The 22,423-nt window shown below is 42.3% G+C and overlaps 1 protein-coding gene across 3 annotated transcripts in view; it reads left to right on the forward strand.

The window, feature by feature from the left end:
- The window catches only part of SLCO2B1 (solute carrier organic anion transporter family member 2B1), a 90,878-nt gene that overhangs the window by 40,179 nt on the left and 28,276 nt on the right, over window positions 1-22,423 (forward strand). For all 3 annotated transcript variants that reach the window (XM_084841580.1, XM_084841581.1, XM_084841582.1), the window contains 2 exons: window positions 14,749-14,967; window positions 17,915-18,013. In XM_084841580.1, the coding sequence (XP_084697706.1) occupies window positions 14,749-14,967; window positions 17,915-18,013 (318 nt within the window). The remainder of the gene's footprint in view (window positions 1-14,748; window positions 14,968-17,914; window positions 18,014-22,423) is intronic.

Genomic DNA, 22,423 nt, shown 5'->3' on the forward strand with positions numbered 1-22,423 from the left:
ATGTAACAAATGAGTGAATGAGTGAGTGTGCTTCCCTTCAGCTCTGAAGTCTTAGGGCAGCAAAACAGTAAAAACAAATATCTATAAAACAATCATAAAATAATTATAAAACCAAAATTGTAGCAGCATAGTTAAAACCATGTTTAAAAATTCCTGTGCTGAGCTTGAGGTTTGAAAAAGTAACTGCTGTTCTTGGCATGTACACTCATCGACGCACTCTTACTTCTGATAAGAGGGTTTTACAGGTTTTTATATTGCCTAAAAAAAACTTCACACCCTGTTTAACAAGTGATTGTGGGACAAAACAAATGGGTATGTTTTGTCTCGTTTTATTTATTTTATTATTACATTTATATCCTCCCTTTTCCTCTTACAAAGAACCCCAGGTGGCTTATATGGTCCTCCTCTTCCTCCTTTTTATCTTCACAACAACCCTGTGAGGCAGGTTTTTATTTATTTATTTATTTATTTATTAAATTTATTAATCGCCCATCTGACTGGTCACCTAGCCACTCTGGGCGATGTACAACCCACCATAAACAATTTTAAACAATAAAATTTTAAAGGTTGGGCTGAGAGTCAGTGACTGACCCAAACTCACCCAGTGAGCTTCATGGCTGAGTGGGGACTAGAACCCAGATCTCCCAAATCCCAGTCCAATACTCTAACAACTACACCTCACTGGCTCTCATTTTGTTTATAGTAAAGATTTATATCCTATATATAAGTGGCTTACAATAGGAATATACAATATAACAAAAGAAAATACAATGATACATCCATTAAAACTATAAAGGTAACACTTCAAAGGCAGCAGTATTAATATTTCAGTGAAAGCATCATAAAACAGCAGGTCACTGTTTAAAAGCTAGCTTACGTAATAAAAAGTCTTTACCATCTGCCAAAAGATGGAAAGAGAGGCAACCTGATGAATCACCACCAGGACGGAATTCTGCAGTTGTGGTTCCACCACCAAGAAGGCCTATCTCTCATGCCCACTTGCCCACTTGCCAGATGCCACGTATGGACTGGATGGAGAGCACAACCTCCGAGGCTGATCTCAAAAGCGAGGAAGGAGCAGGTAGTTTCTGAAGTAACCTGTTCCTAAGCCATTTAAAGGCCAATTCCTGCACTTTAAAATGAGGCTTGAACCAAATGGGCAGCTGAAGCAAAGGGATAAGATCAAGAGTTCTAGAGCACTAGAGACTCCGCTGGCAGCAGCATTTTGAACCAAGTGAAGTTTCTGGGCTGTTTTTACAGCATTGCAGTTATGCTGTTTGGAAGTAACTAGGGCAAAGAAAAATGAGGGCAGCTCCATCTTCTCAAGGAAGCTGATGAACCAGCCAAAGTTAATCCAAGACACTCCTCACCACCACTGCTACTTATATATCCAAGGAAAGCAACCGATCAAGGAGTGTCCCACAAGCCCCCTTTTGCTTCAGGGGAGTGCAACTCCATTCAAAACAAGTTGAATATCTGCTCCCAGATGACCAAGGCATCTGTCCAACAGTACCTCTACATTAAGTTTCCGTTTCTTCACTCCATTCCTGAACTGACTTCAAACACTGGTTCGTCACTTCCACTGCCTCCTTGGGAAATGAGAGGAAGAGAGACATGTCATCAGCAGACTGTTGACACTTCTTCTTAAATCGCTTGATGACCTCTCACAGCAGCTTCATGTTGACATTAAAGAATAGTCAAAATGGCACTTTATAGGACCCCAAATGCCAAAAGCCATGGGACCAAGCAGTAGTCCTCCAGCACCACCTTCTGATACTGTTCCTCTAGGAATAAGTGGGCCCATTGCAGGACAATGCCCCATAATCCCATCCTCATAAAGCATCCCAAAAGGATACTTTGGGTGATGGCATTGAAAGCCACTGAGAGGACTGGGAGAATCAACAGAGTTGCCCTCTCCTTGTCCATCTCCTAGCATAGGTCATCCACTAGAGAGATAGGAGTAGTTTCCATTCCAAAAACAGGCTAAAAACTAGTCAGAAAAGAATCTAAATAATCAGTTTAATCCAGGGATACCTGAAGTTGAAATGCTACCACATCAGCACAAGCTTCAAACACCTTACCTATAAAGGGCAGGTTCAGCTTTGGTAATTGTTGAGCTTGCTTGGGCCCAGATATGATGTTTTCAGAAGTGGCAGAACCACTACCTCCCTCCTGCCCAGTTCTTGCTACAACATTTACTTATATTTACACCATGGGAGAATGCCCTGGGGCTGGGGAGTAAGTGTAGTAGTGCCAGTCCATAAGAAAGGCTCTAAGGCTGATCCAAAGTATTTTTGACCAATTTGCTTGCTCAATGTTATCTCTAAACTGTATTCTAAATATTTACTATGTAGACTAGAGTCCTGGACTGCTGAAAATTCAATTATTGCTAAAGAACGAGCTGGGTTTATAAAAGGAAAGTCCACAATAGATCAGTGTTTTGTACTCCATCACTTGATTAAAAAATTCTCCCAAATGGTAGAAGAAAGTTGTTTGCTTCCTTCATGGATTTTTAGTTCCACTTTTGATCTTATAGATAGAGACTATCTATGGCAAAAATTATCTGCCAAATTATCTATGGCAAAAATTATTATTTTGCCATCTATTTTTCTATGGCAAAAATTATTATTTTGCCATCTATTTTTCTATGGCAAAAATTATCTGCCACAAATATTGACAGACGGCTTCTGTACTTAATACAACTGCTCCACTCCAATACTTCTCTTAGGGTCAGATTAGGGGCAAATGGATTGCTCTCAGAAAATATGCCAACTGACAGAGGTGTTCATCAGGGATGTCTTCTGGGCCACTTCTTTTTTAATTTTTATATCAATGACATTGTACAGAAACTGGGTGGTTCAGAATACTTTCTGGTTTCTATTTTGAATGTCAAGCTCTCCGTTCTTTTGTATGCTGATGATATTGTTATGATTTCCACCACATTAATTGGGATGCGAAGGTTATTGACCAAATCGAGTAAGTTTTGCACAAAAGAGCACCTATTAATAAATTATATAAAAACAAAAGTGGTTGAGTTTGGGAAGAAAAAAAACCCCATACATGAAAACTGGATAATAAGCCATTGAACAGCAGCATAATTTTAAATATTTGTGTCATGAGTTTAACGCTCAGCTTTCATGGAAACTTCATTTGAAGGCAGTTAAATTGAAATCTTCCCACTCTACACAGTCCCTGATTCATTTTCTTAAATTTCAAGAAGGGAGTTTGGTTGTGCTGGCAGTTGAGATATTTCTGAAGAAGGTACTTCCCAACCATTATATAGTGCAGAGATATGGGGCTATATTAATGTTTCCATCTTCAAGGTGGTGCAAAATTCCTTTATGAGATTCCTGCTAGCTGCCCCTCAAGGCATACCCGTTCCCTTTCTAAGGGCAGAAACAGGAATCCTCTCCATAGAAATATGTGCTCATCTTGCCTATATGTCCTATGCTGGCTGAAGCTGCCTTGTATAAATGATTCCTGCCTGCCAAAAAAATGTTTCTTGAAACAACTGCAAATTCCATCACAAAGTTCTTGGGTAAATTCTCTAAGACATATCCTACATTCTTATGAGATTAGCACAGAAGTCTTACCTGCCTACTCTTCCAAGAGAGTTAAACAGCTGTTCAAAGAAAGAATCCATCGACCTTCTCAGTGGTGGGACTTATATACCATCACCCAAATGTCCTACTCAATTTCGTATCCATTATATAAAATGACATTTGGTCTGGAGCAATACTTTACAACGCTTACTGTGGCTCCTTTAAGAGAATTATTCACAACTTTAAGATTCCAGTGCATGCCCTCTGCTTATCTGGAGGGGAGGTTTGACAATACCCCACTTCATTTACAACTCTGCATCTGTTAGTCAGGCAAAGTTGAGGATAGTGAGAACAGTATTTACTTCGCTGCCATTTGTATGAGTCCTCCAGATATAAATTTCTCTACCATATCCTTTGTTCTCGGTCAAATAGACTTCCCTTGGATCAGATTTGTATATTGCTTGCAGGCAATGATGTATGTGTTACCACCCAGGTTGCAAAATTTGCCCTGGCTGCCAGAAAATTAAGAGCGAGACATCATACCGTACCCTCTTATAAATCTAAGGGGAAGGACTTTGCAGCTGTTGCTTTGGAGGGGAAGTGAGATGCAATGTGTCTTTTTAATCGCTGTTTGTTTTTAAACTGATTTTATATTTTATTGTATTTTATCCTGGTGTGTGTGTTTTTTAAAAAAATCGATGGCCTATGGCTTTGAACAATAAAGATTCATTCATCCCTCAATTATGTCAGCACTGCCTCAGAGACAGAAAGATCTGATCTGGCAACTCTAACCAGCCAGGGTGGACAAAGGTTGAGCATGGTAATGGTAGTTCCCAGTTCTCCAAGTACCTGTCCACATCCTTAGGGCAAACAAGTTGAAAGATATCCATCATAACATGACTAGAGAGGTCGCCAGCAACAATCAATTCTCATTCTGCTCTAAAAGTGATATCAGAGTTGGAATGCATGCAAGTAATTTTATCTGTAAAATATTTAGCAAATTGGTCACAGTAAGCCACTGAGGGTTCCACTAACCCTTCTTGTGAGCCAGTATTTAAAAGGTACTGAACCACGTGGAACAGCTCTGCTAGCCAGCATTAAGCAGACACAATAGTAGCAGAAAAGTAAGCCTTCTTCCCTGCTACCACCATGGTAGAGCAGGCCCAAAAGTGAAATCTAGCTTCTGTTTGATAGGACTTGCTTTGAGTTTTCCTCCATTTGTACTCCAGCTGTCTTCCCATATGTTTCATTGCTCCCAGCTCCTGAGAGAGCTAAGGAGCTGACTGAGCTCCAAAGTTTCAGAGAGGATGCTAAAGTGTGATCACATCTACCACAAGGCCAAATCCCCATTCCAGAGGTCGACCAGGGCATTAGTAGGACCACTAAACATGTTATTAGGAAATTGCCCTAGAAACGTATGGAATCCATGAGTTCATACATAGTGTGCACATTATGGGATGCAAACCCTCTCTTAAACTATTTTTTACTGCTCTTCAAAACTATTTTCTAAGGCTTGAAATTGGAGGGAGGATTTGAGGAGTGAAAGGTTTTTGAAATTGTCTGGGGCACATACCATTTTTCAGTGGTGGCAGAAGTAAAAGTAGTAGCTTCTTAACTTTATTTTTTTGCTACTGCCATAGTTGAGGGCAATGGTCTTCATCGCGCAGGCATTTCCCCCTAGAATGATGCTAGATCACGACATTGTTTCAAGGCATTTCAGGGACTTTTGCATCCCCTGAAAAAATTGCTTACATTTGTCCCTAACAAAAATCTTGCCACCTGCAAATTAGGCAACAAACACAAGTGGGGGATGGAGGGTGTATTTTCACTTGGCTCTACAAGTGACTCCAGCCACCATTTCCACTTCCCAAACTTCGGGGATCCCAGTTAAAGCGCTGAAGTATAAACCCAGCAAGCCACTTTCCAGATGGTATTTCTTAAAATTAGATTAAAGGGGATTGCTGAGCACTGAAATTATCTCTGGATAAACCCTTATTTCTGGAAGATGTTAGAAAACAGAAGGTGCTCTGTCTGCACCAGGGAGTTTTCTGTGGATTGTGTTCTCAGGGATGTACGAAAGTCACTTACCTTTGACGAAATTTGCTTCGCGGTGGGGGGGAGGCACTCCGTCCCTCCCCCCGAAATTCTGGCCGGGGGGGAGGCGTCCCATCCCTCCCCCCCGAAATTCTGGTTGGGGTGGAGGCGCCCCATCCCTCCCCCCCAAAATTCTGGCTGGGGGGGGAGGCGCCCCGTCCCTTCCGCCACGAATCCCGGCCGGCCGGGAACGCAAATGGCAGCGGTCGTAGCCGCTGCTGTTTGTGTCCCTGCAGTCAGCCGTGATAGGCTACGTAAATGTTTACGTAGCCTATCACAGCTGAATGAAAAACAAAAACAAAAACAGCACGTATGCAAATGGCGGCGCCCATAGGCGCCGCCATTTGCGTTCCTTACTTTGGCACGTGTAGTCTACGTAAACATTTACGTAGACTACGGCGAAAATAAGGGGAACGCAAATAGCATAGTGTCTACGCTATTTGCGTTCCCCTTATTTTCGCCGTAGTCTACGTAAATGTTTACGTAGACTACACGTGCCAAAATAAGGAACACAAATGGCGGCGCCCATGGGCGCCGCCATTTGCGTACGCGCGGTTTGGTTTGGTTTTTTTCACTCAGCCGTGATAGGCTATGTAAACATTTACGTAGCCTATCACGGTATTTTTTGAAAATCTAGCCGTGATAGGCTACGTAAATCTTTACGTAGCTTATCACGTTGGGGGGGGGGGTTGTTTTTTTTACTGGAAATGGCGGTGGCGGCAGCCGGTCGGAAGACCGGCCGCCGCAGCTGCAGCCGCCGCCGCCGGAGCTGCCGCCGCCAGGGAAATTCGCCAAAGGTAAGTCCCGTCCCAGGGGGGCCGGGGGGGCAGACCGTTTCGCCACTGATTTCAGGAGGCCGAATGCGCTGGCATTCAGCCTCCCCGAGATTCGTGGCGAAATTCTCTGACATCCCTAGTTCTCATCCACATGGGCTGGAGATAGCTGGGCTCCTTGAGTGTAGGCACTGCCCATTCGACAGGTGTTGCTGGACTACCTTTTTATCTCTATCTTCATTGTGACTTTACACAGAGGAAAGTGCTGGAGTACTTCATGCACCCAGTAAAGTGGCTTGCAGTCTACACCATTCTGTCCAAGAACTCTTTGTGTTCTCTTATTCCCTGGAGGGTCAACACCTGCCACTCTAGTCCTCTTACTTTTTCTTCCAGCAATGTGATCAACTTGCACTTGTTGCAGATGTAGGCCATGTTGTTCTCAGGCAAGAAAACAAACATTGCACACACCTTGCAGGTCACCATCACTGGAGAGTCTTGTCCTTGCATTGTCTCTTTTCCCCTTTTGTGTCTAGTTTCTGATTGTTCTAGAGTAGCCTGTGCCTGGTCTTCTACACACTGGAGGTTAAAAACAGAGTCCCACTGGTATGGAAGTGTGTGTTAACCAGAAAAATAAATTATTTAAAAAATGTTTGAAAAAAATTGTTAGGGGCCTCCCCCTTGACCTCCTGTGCTGAACTCCCCTGGCCAACTCCTGTTTGCTGACCCTGTTCACTCACTCTGATCGCTCAGTCTCTGGGAGCTTGCTTGCTTCTATAGTCCCTAGACCAGAGGGACAGAACTAGTAGAGGAAGGAACTAGAGGATCAGCTATCCTTGACTTGATCCTAACCAAGAGAGATGACTCAGTGGGTAAAGTAGCAGTTACAGGAACTCTGGGGGAAAGTGACCCTGTTATACTTGAGTTCTTAGTTCTAAAGGAAGCAAAAGCCGAGTGTAGCCAAACCTGTACCCTGGATTTTAGGAAAGCTGATTTTAATAAACTCAGAACAATGGTCAGTAAGGTCCCATGGCAAGCGAGTCTAACAAGAAAAGGAGTCCAAGATGGGTAGGAGTTTTTTAAAAAGGAAATTCTCAAGGCACAATCACAAACAATTCCAACAAGGAGAAAAGGCGGAAGACAACAGAAGAAGCCAATGTGGCTTCACAAAAAGCTTAAAGATGACCTGAAAACAAAAAAAAGCACACATATAGAAAGTGGAAGGAAGTCCAAGTGACAAAGGAGGAGTGCAGGCAGGTAGCACAGAATTGCAGGGATGGCGTCCGGAAAGCTAAAGCTAAGAATGAGCTGAGGTTAGCGAAGGATGCTAAAAGCAACAAAAAGGCTTTCTTCAGCTACGTGCATAGTAAAAGGTAGAGGAAAGAAATGGTGGTTCAGCTATTAAATAAGGATGGCAAAATGTTAACAGATGACAAAGAAAAGGCAGAAGTGCTCAATTCCTACTTTGGCTCAGTCTTCTCCCAAAAGAGGGTCTATGACCCCCCCCTGGAAAAGCTGAAGTACAGGCTGAAGGGGCAAGACTGCAGCTTGAGATTGATAGGCATATGGTCAAGGAACACCTAATTACTTTGAATGAGTTCAGATCTCCAGGGCCAGATGAACTGCATCCTAGAGTCATAAAGGAACTGGCAGAAGAACTCTCAGCACCGCTGTCTATTCTCTTTGAGCAGTCATGGAGGATGGGGGAAGTGCCAGATGACTGGAAGAGGGCTAATGTTGTCCCTATCTTCAAAAAGGGTAAAAAGGAGGAACCTGGGAACTACAGACCAGTCAGTCTGACATCAATCCCTGGGAAAACTCTGGAGCAGATGATAAAGCAGTCCAGCTGTAAGCACCTTGAAAACAATGCAGTGATTACTCGAAGCCAACATGGATTTGTCAAGAACAAATCCTGCCAGACGAATCTGATCTCATTTTTTTTATCAGGTAGCCTCCCCTATGGACTGTGGGAATGCTGTGGACATAATATACCTTAACTTCAGCAAAGCTGTTGACAAAGTGCCCCATGATATCCTGATGAGCAAACTAGCTCAAAGTGGGCTAGACGAAAGAACTATGAGGTGGATCCACAGTTGGCTACAGAATTGGACTCAAAGAGTGCTTAACAATGAGATCTTCTCAAACTGGGGGGAGGCAACGAGCAGGGTACTGCAGGGCTCAGTCCTGGGCCCAGTGCTCCTCAACATTTTTATGAATGACTTGGAGGAGGAGGTGCAGGGAAAGGTGATCAAAGTTGCACATGACACAAAACTGTGTGAGATAGCTAATATTTTTGAAGACAGAAACAAAATTCAAAATGATCTTGATAGACTGGAGCGCTGGGCAGAAAACAACAGAATGATATTTAATAGGGATATAAATGCCAAGTTCTGCACCTAGAAAAAAGAAACCAAATGCACAGCTACAAGATGGGAGATATGTGGCTCAAAAACACTACAAGCGAGAAGGATCGTGGAATTGTTGTAGATCACAAGCTGAATATGAGCCAACAATGTGGTGTGGCTGCAAAAAAGGCAAAAGCTATTTGGGGCTACATTAATAGAAACATAGCTTCCAAATCCCAGGAAGTACTAGTTCCCCTCTACTCAGCACTGGTTAGGCCTCATCTGGAGTACTGTGTCCAATTCTGGGCACTGCACTTTCAGAAGGATGCAGACAAACTGGAGAGGGTTCAGAGGAGGGCAACAAAGATGATCAGGGGACTGGAAACAAAGCCTATGAAGAGAGATTGAATGTTTAGCATTGAGAAGAGAAGACTGAGGGGAGATATGATAGCGCTCTTCAAGTACTTGAAAGATTGTCACAGAGAGGAAGGCCAGGATCTCTTCTCCATCATCCCAGAATGTAGGACACAAAATAATGGGCTGAAGTGACAGGAAGCCAGATTCCGGCTGAACATCAGGAAAGACTTCCTGACTGTCAGAGCAATACAACAATGGAACCAATTCCCTAGGGAGGTGGTGGGCTCTCCCACACTGGAGGCGTTGAAGATGAGGCTGGACACCCATCTGCCGGGGATGCTCTGACTTGGATTCCTGCACTGAGCAGGGGGTTGATGGTCTTGTAGGCCCCTTCCAGCCCTACTATTCTATGATTCTATAAGGAAGCATTTGGATGGGGGCCATACTTTGGACTTGGGCTTAGAAAAAAAATATAGCTGAGCCAAAATTTCATGGAAAATAATTATACTTTTTTTTCTTGATGTATATGACACCATGGAAGCATAAACATATATTTCCCAGTGCATCTCTTAATTTTTTGGTGGGGCTCTCCAGTTATACAGAGCTTTTGGACACAAATAAGAAAGAAAAGTAATGAAATGACAGAATCAAATTTTTTTAGATCCTATAATCGTTCTTTTAGGCTGTCTGGAAAGAAGAGGATCAGAACAAGATACTGAATTAATTTACTGTTTATCAGTGGTAGCAAGACTTGGGTTAGTAGTGCAAAGGAAGCACCACAATTGTTGAGTGGGAAATTAAGTATTGGGCTTTAGTTAAATATGTTAAATTAACTTACTGGGTCACTTAGTGGGAGAATGGGGAGAAGCAGAAACGAGGGATGGATGAATATGTCCATTTCAATTTCTTTCAGTTTCTCATTTTCTGATTTTACATTTGGTTCCTCCTGAACTTTCAGGGGTTCTTCTCTGTACATATTTTTGTGCAGATTTCTCCTAATACAGGCATTATTATATGCAATTTTGAATAATATAAACATTTTTAAGCAATTTTCCTAATATAATGGATTTTGAAAGAATATATGCATTTTTGTGTGCAGTTTCCCCAATACACAGATTTTTGATTAAATAACTGTATTACAAAATTCAGAGAAGTGCAAATTTCTAAGGATAACTGAGCAAACTAATTGCAAAACTATTTGTGTGGGCTTTCGGGATCTCCATATCTCTTACTCAGGCAAGTTTTTTGTTTTGTTTTTTTGTATTGTCTTTTTAACATCTTGCCTGGTGGAGAAATCTGGAGGTCTTGAGGGCTTGCACATTTTTGTGAGCTTTTGGTTGACCTAGTGAAGGTATTGCATTAATATCATATGATACTTGATCACTAGCTGGAAAATTATTTTGGGCAATACCTTTATTTGTTCCTGAAATACTCTCTAGCTTAAGTTAGTTTCCGTTGTTTACTATTTCAAGATGTACAGATACGTACCTGTCCGCCTCTCAGTTGTTTTGATTATTATATTTCATCTTTTTAGTGTATGTTGTGCTTATATGGCTATTTATAGTCATATTTATTGTAAATCACCCTTGTATAAATTCCTTTAATAAATAAATCCATGAAAAAAGAACTATATTGCAAAATGCAGAGAAGTGTGAATTTCTAAGGATAATTGAGCAAACTAATTGCAAAATTATTTAACTGTGCATTAAAATACAAACCAAACAAATGTATCTCCCATCCCCTAATAAGAACTGTAGGAAAATGAATTTTTCAGATAAATGTTTTCATTTATCTAAAATGAAATGACTGGAGATGGGCAAATGTTGCTGCTACCTTCAAAAAGGGGAAGAAGGTGAATCCAGGAAACTACAGAGCTGTCAGCCTGATGTCAATACTAGGTAAAATTCTAGAACAGATTATTAAGAAGTCAGTCTGTGTGCATCTAGAAAATAATACACTGATTAGTAGGGGCCAACATGGGTTTATTACAAATAAGTCATGCCAGACCAACCTGATATCCTTTTCTGTAGAGTTACCAGTTTAGTGGATTATGGGAATGCCATGCACATAGTATATCTTGATTGCAGCAAAGCATTTAACAAGATTTCCCATGATATACTTGCTAACAAGATGGTAAAATGTGGGCTGGAAACTACTGGTGTTAGATAGATCAACAGTCAGTCATGGTTTCGCATCCTCCTGGTGGGCGGTCTGTAATGGAGTGCTCCAGGTCTGTTATCTTTGGCCCTGTACTGTTCAACATTTTAAAAATGATCTGGATGAAGCTATAGAGGAGTTGCTTATCAAATTTGCAGATGACACAAAGCTAGGAGGGGCAGACAACACCACAGAAAATAATCAAGATTCAAAAGGATTGTGACAGGTTGGAACACTGGGTTGAAACAAACAAGATGAAATTCAACAGAGACAAATGGTAAAAGTTTGCAGTTAGGTACAACCCCCCCCCCTCCCCCAAAGTCACAAAAGTAGGATGAGGGAAAACCTGGCTTGGCAAAAGTACATATGAAAAGGACCTAGTTGTCTTAGTAGATCACAAGCTGAATAAGAGCCAGCAGTGTGACACTACTGCTAAAAAAGCTAATGCAATCTTAGGCTGCATTAACAGAAGCATAGTGTCCAGGTCATGGGAAGTAATAGTTCCACTCTATTCTGTGTTAGTCAGGCCCCATTTGGCATACTCTGTCCAGTTCTGGGTACCATGTTTTAAGAAGACATTGACAAACTGGAGCATTTCCAGAGAAAAACAACCAAGGTGGTGAGGGCTCTGGAAACCAAATCTCATGGGAATGGTTGGAAGAGCTGAGTATGGTTAGGCTAGAGAAGAGAAGATTAAGGGAGACATGATAGTGGTCTTCAAATATCTGAAAGGCTGTGCTGCAGAAGATGGAACAGAATTGTACTCTGATACTCTAGAGGGCAGGACTTGAAGCAGTGGTTGGAATTTGCAGGGAAGCAGATTATGGCCAAACATTAGGAGAAACATCCTAATTCGTTTGGCAGTAGAATAAACTGCCTTGGGAGGTAGTGGATTCTCCTTTGCAGGGGGTATTTAAGTGGAGGCTGGATGCTCATCTGGCAGGGATGCTGTAGCTGTATCCAGCATTGCAGAGCCTGAATTGAGGAGGTTTTAGACTAGATGATCTCCAAAATCCCTTCCAACTCTAGCTATGATTTTATTATTATTGTAGAATAAACTCTAATTTAGTTGGAAGGAATTGGATTAAATTAATATTTATTTGGACCACAGGAAATTCTAATTGCCAGGTTGACATGGGATAACTAATCCTTTTTATGATATGAATAATCCTATTTATTTCCCCCTATTAAGATAATGTAAGTGTTATGCATTCTAGGGGGTACCGTGGGTTAGTTATTGTTTTCGAACCTTGGCAGCTCCTGTAGAATTGAATTGGGAGCAGCAACAGTGGGTGGAGTTTCTGCCACGCCCTCCCTTCTTTGTGTGCTGAATAAAGAACAGTTGTGTTTGAGGCCTGCTGATTTTTGCAGTCATTCCTACTACCAATACAATTATATGTTGTGGTGACAAAGGTGAGATTCTGAGAGCTATGCAAGCAGCAATGACTGTGAATCGATTTACACAGCTAACTGGTAAGCAGTCAGCTAGATCCACTTAAGAACTTGAGAAACTCTGGTGTTTTAAAGAGAATTAAAATCAAAATGGCTGCTCTTGGACATATCACAGAGTTTGATGTTAGTCAACCTGCTTCCTGGGATTCATATGCAGAACGGCTTTCATCCTATCTTGAAGTAAATAAGATAGCCAATGCTGAACAAAAGCAAGCTGTACTCTTAACTGTTTGTGGGCCACAGACATTTGCCATAATAAGATCCCTCACTGCTCCTGCCTCACCCAAACCTAGGACATTTCATGAACTTTTAGGATTATTGAAGATACATTTCTCACCAAATCCTTCAGTTATTGCGCAGATTTAAATTTCACAAACGAATGCAGAAACCTGGAGAGGGCATTGCCAGAACTGTGTCATCTTTCTCAACACTGGAACTTTGGGGGTTTTATAGAGGATATGTTGAGGGATCGCCTTGTCTGTGAGGTTTATGATGAAGGACTACGGTGACGTCTCCTGTCCGAGCCAAACTTGACATTTGCAATGGCTCAAGAAAAGGCATTAGCCAGTGAGACTGCATCACTATATGTCACAGAACTCAAGAGAGATGCAGATGATGTAAATGCCATCTGGAGCAAGCAGGCTGAGACTTCTGGGCGGCAAGGTCAACAGAACACAAGAAATGCACCTCCCATAAAATCTGCAGATAGGCTCTGGCTTACCTGTTCCTGCTCAGGCTGTGGAGGACCACATCAGCATTCTCTGTGCAGATTCAAGGATGCTGAGTGCAGGTTTTGCTAGACAAAGAGTCATCTTGAGCGAATCTGCCACTCAAAATCTGTCAGCACAAGGCCAAGGAACTATAACAAGGAGTCATTCCACCTAGTGTCTCATGGGGTTGATTATCCGCAGGGTGATGAAACTCAACAGCTATATCACATTCAGAAGCTGTGTGGCAAGGACCTCATGATTCTGTGTTGTTGTATGCAACAGTATTAATCAATGGCCGGAAGTGCAAGATGGAAGTGGATTTGGGGTTTAGGGTATCCATAATTAACAGCGACACCTTTAGGCACATATTTTCTGGGACTCATGCTCCAAAGTTGTCAAGTCCATCATGCATTCCGCGTAAGATTACAATGCAAATAAGGTTGATATCATTGGATGCTGCACTGTAGATGTACAGTATGGCTCTTTCCAAGGGAATCTTCCACTTATAATTTTGGAGGGGCAGAGGAAAAACTTCTTGTTGAGAAACTGGTTCTTATCAATAAGGATTAGCATTCAAGGAATTCATGCCCTTACTACAGGTCAGCTTGCAGCAATTGTTAATAAATTTCCAAGGGTATTTTCTGAAGAATTGGGAGAATACAAAGGGAAGCCAGTGTCACTCCCTCTGGATCCATCTATTGCACCAATTTGCATGAAAGCCAGAAATGTGTCTTTTGCGTTGTGGGCGAAAACTGAAGAAGAGCTTGAGCATCTCATCAAGCAAGGTGTGCTAAAACTAGTTACACAGACCCAGTCAGCTACACCCATTATGCTGGTATTAAAGCCTAATGGGAAAGTGAGACTGTGTGGGGATTACAAGTGCTCTGTGAATAAGGCAGTTAAGCAGCATCCCAGTGCCTGCTGTCAATCAACTCCGCACTGTTTTTGGTGGAGGGAAGGTCTTTCCAAACTTGATCTGGCCCAAGCATATCAACAGCTGGTCATCAATGATTCTACAGCAGATGCCCAAACAATAATCAGTTATTGAGGGGCATTCCAATAAAGCGTCGGGGAGATGGTGGCCACCAGCCACTAAGAGGAGCACCGCCATTGGTGCAGCCCCCTTCCCTGCCTTCCAATTTCACTATGAATGGCAAATTTGGGGGGAGATATTTGCTGAGCCCCAGGAAAAAACGTGCTTTTTAGAAAATCAGCAGCTCAGTTTGCTGTGCCCAATTCCAACTTGAGTCAAAGCAAATTTGTGCAGGAAGGGTGACAAGGAAGTTTGGAAGCCTCATAGTATTTCTTTTTGCCTCTACAGGAACGTTGAGCAATGTTACAGATATGTGCCTCCCAAAGCAGAAGGACATTTCCTCCATGTTTGATGTATGTACTGAACACAAGAGAGAAAACCAAGTGGTCCTGGGACTTCTGTTGCTTGGGCAGACACTGTTAGGGATTGGTGGGGTTCCCATCCAGCCTTTTGGAATCTCATACATTGATGATTATGCCAGCAAGACGAACTCACCTCTCTACATAGGTAAGATGTTAGGAACAAAGGGTAACCCAGGCTAGTGCCTTGTTCTATATGGGTGTCGGATCTTAAACTATGGCCTGTGATGCACTGAGAATGGGGAATGGGTGCCCTGAACCAATGAAGCAGGGGATAGAAGAAGAAGCCATTATGGCTTGCAGTTTTTATAGTATCTTGCTGCCTTTTAGTCTGAAATTTTTATGAAGGATATTGTTCTGTTGTATTTGTATTTTGTTTAAATAACTTTTATATGTATTGTACACCACTCTGAAATCCATTGGATATAGGGAGATTTAGAAATATTACATATAGATATATGCACACATATATACATAGATCTACCAGGTGGCAAATGATGGAAAGGACCCTTCTTTTCCTAAGATCCAAGAGAACTGCAGCAAGTGAGAGTAAACAGTATTGGGCTAAATGGAATAATAGTCTGCTACTGTATGGTGTTAAGCACAGGTATGACCATCTTTTTTTTTTTTACTTGGTCACTTACTAATGTGCACTGATGGCCAGTAGAGCTAGCTGAAGATGCTTGATCATTGCCCTTTGATAGCTAGAAGGTGTGGCTTCAATAAGCATTGATGGGTGGTGGCTACTGAGCTAAGACACATCCAACATGCTTTGATAAGAGATGGCCAGAAACAGTTTGGAATGTTTGCATAGCCAGCAAAGGAAAAGCTCTGGGTTCAGCAGCTGGTTGGAAGGAACAAGGAGCTTTGGGGAGCTCTAAGCACATACTGAGCATTTCTACATAAGGCTTTTATTGCACACTCGTGATTGGTCACTCACGGAAGTTTGTGGGTCCTGTACATGATATCATCAACCTCCAGGGCATCTCCCATGCTCTCTGACCTTTATCCCAATAAGGAACATTAATCCAGTATATCAGCGGTGTGTAATTGTGCAGTTCCACTATAACCACCGCACTATCTAGTGGCTATAAAATGAAACATATAGAACTTGCTGAGAAAGGAATTCACTGATTCAAAGCACATGTCCACCCATGTAAAGGAGTTGATTTTAATCCCGCAAAGAATCCAGAAGCAGAAGCCCCAGTTAAGGATGTGGGATTTTAGCCTCGTGTAGTGAAGCTCAAAGTTTTGCTTTTTGGAAACTGATTCTCCTTTAAAGAGTAGCACTGTTTGTTTGAGTGCTTACTGCTCAACTCATATATTTGTTAATAAACAGAAATTACAAAAAAGGCCATACATTTACAGTAGTCTCTCCCAACTACGGATGGGGGAGAAATTCGTTCAGTTTGCATTTTAATGTGAACGTACCTAATTTCACACTTTCATATGATCCAAAACTCAGTTATTCTTTGAAATTCACACTTCTCCAAATTTTGCAATGAAATTCTCATATCAAAAAATACATACAAAAATATGTATATAGTAGGGGAAATGTCATGCAAAAAAAAAAGTGTAAATAACATTCATAAATAATTATTATTTCGAGAGCTTCGGCTATTGGGTGGTATAGAAATTAAATAAATAAATAAATAAAATTATATTAAGAAAATTGCTTGCAGATAGCAATTATTCAAAATTGCATACAATTTTGCAGACAGTTTTGTATATTAGCAAAAACTGCATACAAAAATGCATGTATTAGCAGAAATGTGCACAAGAATGTATACGAATTTTAATGTGAATCAAATTTAAGATTGGAAAAATTCTCAAAGTTCAGGACAAACTACATTTAAGATTGGAAAAATGAGAAATTGAGAGAAACCAAAACTGACAGATTCATCCTGAAGGCAAGCTCCCAGGCACAATTTTCGTTGGGAGTATGGTGGGAAAGGAAAAGGCTAAAACACACACAGAAAGATGCACAAGTAGGGATGGATGAACCCACCCCCGTCTAGTATCGGCAGACACCCGCTGAAATGCTACCCCCACTTGAGTCCCCCCAGACCCATGCTGGAGCCCCCATGAGCTCGCTGAGCTACCCACAGTCACCCTGGATCCCATCCGCAAGCGCCTGCCATTTTGCCAAGTTTATTTTTACAGAAAAAAGGAGGTAATTAAAATGTACATATTTAAATATGCACAAATTCGGGCTGGGAAGGCGTGATATACGCAGTATTAGAGGCATAAATGGCCTCAGCCTTTCCTACCCCAAATTTGCTCAAATTTAAATATGCACTTTTAATTACTTCCTTTTTTCCGTAAAAATAAGAGGCTCATGGTCAGGTCCAGGTGAGTACAGGGAACATCTGGGAGGGCATGAGAGGGGGTGAGCGAGGCCAGAAGCTCGGTGGGCATGGTTCAGGGGCATGGGTGGGGGGGAGCCCGACAGACTTCCGGACCCAGTCAGGCATCCGCACCATCTCTCCTCACAAGCAACAGAGTCCTAATGAAAATCACTCTCCCCCTCTCTCCCACGGCAACTATTAACAATTTAAAAAACAACCACTACACTTCAAGTATGTTTAGTGTCATGACTTACTAGTGTTTATTGTTTTCACCAGCAAACTTTTATTTAAGGAAGGGCAGTAAACCTGGGAAGTGGTAGCACTGAGGGTAGATTCATACAACACTTCTCCCCAGTTTCCTCCCCAGTCTCAGCTGACATTTTTAGCCTGCCCTGCGCAAGGATTTGCCAATATTATCATAAATATTTTAGCACATATTTGGATGTGCTGGATGAGTGAGGATACTGCAGTCTCTGTTTGGGAAGTCTACATTTTAGACTTTAAAACATGGCATGGCATGACCAGTGATCTGGATATAGATTGACCCATTCACAATAATGGGATTCTGCATACATATCCAAAGCAAGTTCGCCAAAAATATCAATCAGGTTTGGAAACCCCCTGGAAAGCAGGGGACAGGGTGTATTGTGTGAACCCACTTCATTGTTCCAACTCACAGGGGCAAATCTTGAATTGTACTAAGTAGACTTACCCACTTAGAGCAAAAATTATGTTTCACTTTTACAGGAATCCTTTTTGCTACAACTACCATTGGTCCTGGAATTGCATTCATATTGGGGTCGGTCATGTTACGTTTTTATGTCGACGTTGACAAAGCTTCTGCATGTGAGTTAACAAAGTTTCTGCATGAGCATATTTGTGAGAGAATGAATACATCCCATAGACACAAAAGAAGGTGTGGGCTAGAATTTCTGCTTTGACTGTGATGATTACCACTGTTCCTGGTAAACATTTACATAGCACCTGTCAGCATTGCTGGCCTTCCTTTCCCTAGGTGTGGAGACTCGTAACTCCAGGGCTGAGGCTTCGTAGAAACAAATGCACAGAGAGACAGACAAGCAAATGAGGAATGAGTCTGCAAGTACAGGAGCAGGTTTCAAAGGAACCAGGGCCTCTAGAAAGAATGGCATCCTTGAGGGACTGTGGGGTTTAAGCACAGTTTTAAAATGCAGATATTTATTCCCTGGTATGGAGGTTTACTTGGAAAGAATTCTACATCCATACAGTTTTGCTGTATGTCATTATTTGTCTCTTTCTCTGCAAAAGATATGAACCTCCTCCCTCTTTACGATGCCCATGTTCATTACAGAGAGCCAAGTGTGCAAACCGTGAGTTGCTGAATATTTTGGGTGTTCATCCTAACTCAGGAAGCTAAGTGACCATTCTGTTCCTGGAAGCAGCCCAGAGCAGTTTTCCTGTAACAGCCAGTTTTGCTAAGCCATCTCAGGCCTATAGACCTTTCAGTAGTGCCAGCTCCTAGTATTGCAACGAATATGGCAATGTGGTATTAAATAGGTTTTGTGGTTGTGATAAAATAACAATGATCATTTTGAAGCTCTTTCACTCACCTGGAAATGTGAGTGTGTGTGTTTTTCAATTCATTGATTTTTCAGCAAAATTGTAAAATGATGAAGTGGTTGTGAGCTCTCAGTGTGTGTTTGTCCTTGCTTCCCTACATGGCCCCTACTTGACTGTCTCTTGTTTTAGTTAAATGTGTTCGTCCCGAGCTGGTTCTACCGTACAGACAGCAGCTGTGCTCCAGAATAGAGCACATTGGGAAACTGTTCCTCTAGTAATAGAACTGTTCCCTGAGCTAAATTCTCACAATCAGTTATGTTTCTGAGGGGCTTATCCCCTCAGTGTGGAGAAGTAGTCTGCAGACATGTTTCCCAAACAAGCATGGTAACAGATAGTGGAAAACAGATGAATATCTACAGAAAAAAACACACTTCTGCGGAATGGGTAGATTGTTCCTCCAGCAGCTCATTTTATTTGAAAGGTGTAGTTTTAAATAACCTTCAAAAGAAAGGGCAGTGATTGAAACAAGCTCATTAAAAATATGTAGTCATAGTGTGCCATTCCATGGAACCCTATTTTTAAACCTGAAATACTAGGAAAAAACTAAAAACCCAAAGATGTTTTATTTGAAAGCAGACGCAAAGTTTTAAAAGGTGCCCATTCTGTATTTTGTGGGGGCAGGGACCAGTACTTAGGACTGGTTAGGCCTCATCTGGAGTACTGTGTCCAGTTCTGGGCACCGCACTTTCAGAAGGATGCAGACAAGCTGGAGAGGATTCAGAGGAGGGCAACAAAGATGATCAGGGGACTGGAAACAAAGCCTATGAAGAAAGACTGAAAGAACTAGGGACGGCGGAGAATTTCTCCCCGAAACTTCAGGGGGCCGAGCGCCAACGTGTTCGGCCCCCTGAACAAGTTTTGGGGAGAAATCCTCCGAACCCCCCCACCCCCCGCACACACACCCCGGGACGGGACTTACCTTCATCGAATGTCCCTCCCGGTGGCGGGTCCGGCCGGCGGTTCGGCGGGTGTTCGAGCGGGGCGGGGCGGGGCGGGCCGGCTGCCGCCGCCGCCATTGCAATCAAAGAAAAAAAAAAACGCCCCCTGATAGGCTATGTGACGATTCACGTAGCCTATCACGGCTAGATTTGCAAAGTCAGCCGTGATAGGCTACGTCAATCGTCACGTAGCCTATCACGGGTGACTTTAAAAAAAAAAGAAAAAAAGCGCGTACGGATAATGGCGGCCCCCATAGCCGCCATTCCCGTTCCTTATTTGGTCGCTGTAGTCTACGTAAATGTTTACGTAGACTACGGCGAAAATAAGGGCAACGCTATTTGCTTTGAACCAAAATGGAACCAAACTGCTGGTGCTAAACATAAAAAGGGTGGCAGAGCAGCTTTCAAACAAAGTCTTGGGGGAAAGCTGATAGGAGCTGGGAAGCATCCGGTTCAGATTAAATCATCCCAAAGGGATGAAGATGAAAATGTTTTTGATTGCCCAAATGTAGAAGGGGAGGAAATAGGCCAAGAGCACATTGTAGAACATAATAGCCAACCAAAGGGGCCAATGTCCCATAGCAAAAGATGCACACAACAGAGAAATCTGGGGAGGGATACCATGTATAGGTGTTTTTATGCAAATGTTAGAAACCTCTGAGCCAAAATGGGAGAGTTGGAGTGCTTGATTTTGAAGGAAAACCTGGATATAGTGGGCATTACAGAAACCTGGAGGAGCGGAGAGAACCAGTGGGATACAGTCATCTCTGGATATAAACTCCATAGGAAGGAGGGGAAAGGGCGTACTGGGGGAGGTGTTGCCCTGTGGCATAGTGTCGAGCGGACTAGAACACCTAGAAGGGGCAGGCTCTTCCACAGAAGCACTGTGGGTGACAATACCAGGCTCCAAAACTAATTTAATGCTAGGAACATGCTATCATCCCCCAGACCAGAATGCTCAGAGTGACCTTGAGATGGAAAACGAAATCAGGGAGGCCTCCAAACAAGGAAGTGTTGTAATAATGGGCGACTTCAGTTACCCCCACATTGAGTGGATGAATGCACGTTCCAGCAATGTTAAGAGGTTAAATTTCTCGATGCCCTAAACGATTGTGCCCTGGAACAGTTGGTCATGGAACTGACCAGACGGGAGGCAACCTTGGATTTAATCCTAAGTGGTGTCACCCAGGACCTAGTATGAGATGTAAATGTTGTTGAACCACTTGGAAACAGTGATCACAGTGCTATCAGATTTAATATATATTTAAATGGAAAATTATCCAGGAAGTCCAACACAGTCGCATTTGACTTCAAAAGAGGAGACTTCTCTAAAATGAGGGAAATGGTGAAAAGCAAGTTAAAAGGGGTGCCAAGAGGATTAAATCCTTTCCGAATGCTTGGAGATTACTCAAAACCACAATAATAGAAGCCCAGCTAAAATGTATACCACAGGTTAGGAAAGATAACACCAAGTCCAAGAGGCTGTTGGCATGGTTAATGAGCAGTGTTAATGGGGCTATTAGAGAAAAGAGAGCTTCCTTCAGAAAATGGAAGTCTTGCCCAAGCGAGGAAAACAAAAGGTAGCACAAGCTTGCACAAAGGCGATGCAAGCAGACCAGAAGAGATGCAAAACAGCATTTTGAGGAGCATATTGCTAACAATATCAAGGTCAACAATAAAGAATTCTTTAAATATATCAGAAGCAGAAAACCAGCTAGGGAGGCAGTTGGACCAGTGGATGACAATGGAGTTAAAGGAGTACTGGATAAGGAGATTGCAGAGAAGCTGAATGAATTCTTCTCATCCGTCTTCACTGCAGAAGATATAGAACAGATACCTGTGCCTGAATTGATGTTTTCAGGAAGGGAGTCTGAGGAACTGAGGCAAATAGTGGTGACAAAAGATGAAGTTCTCAACCTTATTGATAGATTGAAAGCAAACAAATCACAGAGCCATCCTAGAGTTCTCAAAAAACTCAAATATGAAATTGTTGATCTTCTAACCAAAATATGCAACATGTCTCTAAGATCAGCCTCTATACTAGAGGACTGGAAGATGACCAATGGAACAACCATTTTCAAAATGGGATCTGGGGGGATCAGCGAAATTACAGTCCGGTTAGGTTAACATCTGTTCCTGGTAAATTGGTTGAAGGCATTATTAAATATAAAATTAGTAAGCATATAGAAGGACAAGCCTTGTAATGCTTACAACAATAAAAACAATAAAACCCAACAATAAAACTAACAATGATGGTTTAAAAGGGTGTCGGACAAATTCCTGGAGGAAAAGTCTATCAATGGCTATTAGTCCTGATGGCTATGTGCTACCTCCAGTATCAGAGGCAGTAAGCCTATGTACATCGGTTGCTGGGGAACATGGGTGGGAGGGTGCTGTTGCGCTCATGCCCTGCTTGTGGGTTCCTGGTCAGCAACTGGTTGGCCACTGTGTGAACAGAATGCTGGACTAGATGGACCCTTGGTCTGATGCAGCAGGGCTCTTCTAATGTATTCTGAGGGAAAGTGAATCAATAACTCTTCACCCTACCCACCCCCAGGGCTTCTATTTCTTGACTTTGGTTTCAAAACACCCATGGTTTTTTTTATTTTTCTGAAAGAAACTGGCCTTCATTTAATACCCCCCCACACACACACACACACCATTTGTATATACAACCTCATGCCTTGTGGCTTCATGAAATTGAACTACATTGTGGAAA

The sequence above is a fragment of the Heloderma suspectum genome, chromosome 3 (genome assembly GCF_057233095.1).
Source record: "Heloderma suspectum isolate Gila_16-S chromosome 3, 16-S_ref, whole genome shotgun sequence".
Taxonomy (NCBI): domain Eukaryota; kingdom Metazoa; phylum Chordata; class Lepidosauria; order Squamata; family Helodermatidae; genus Heloderma; species Heloderma suspectum.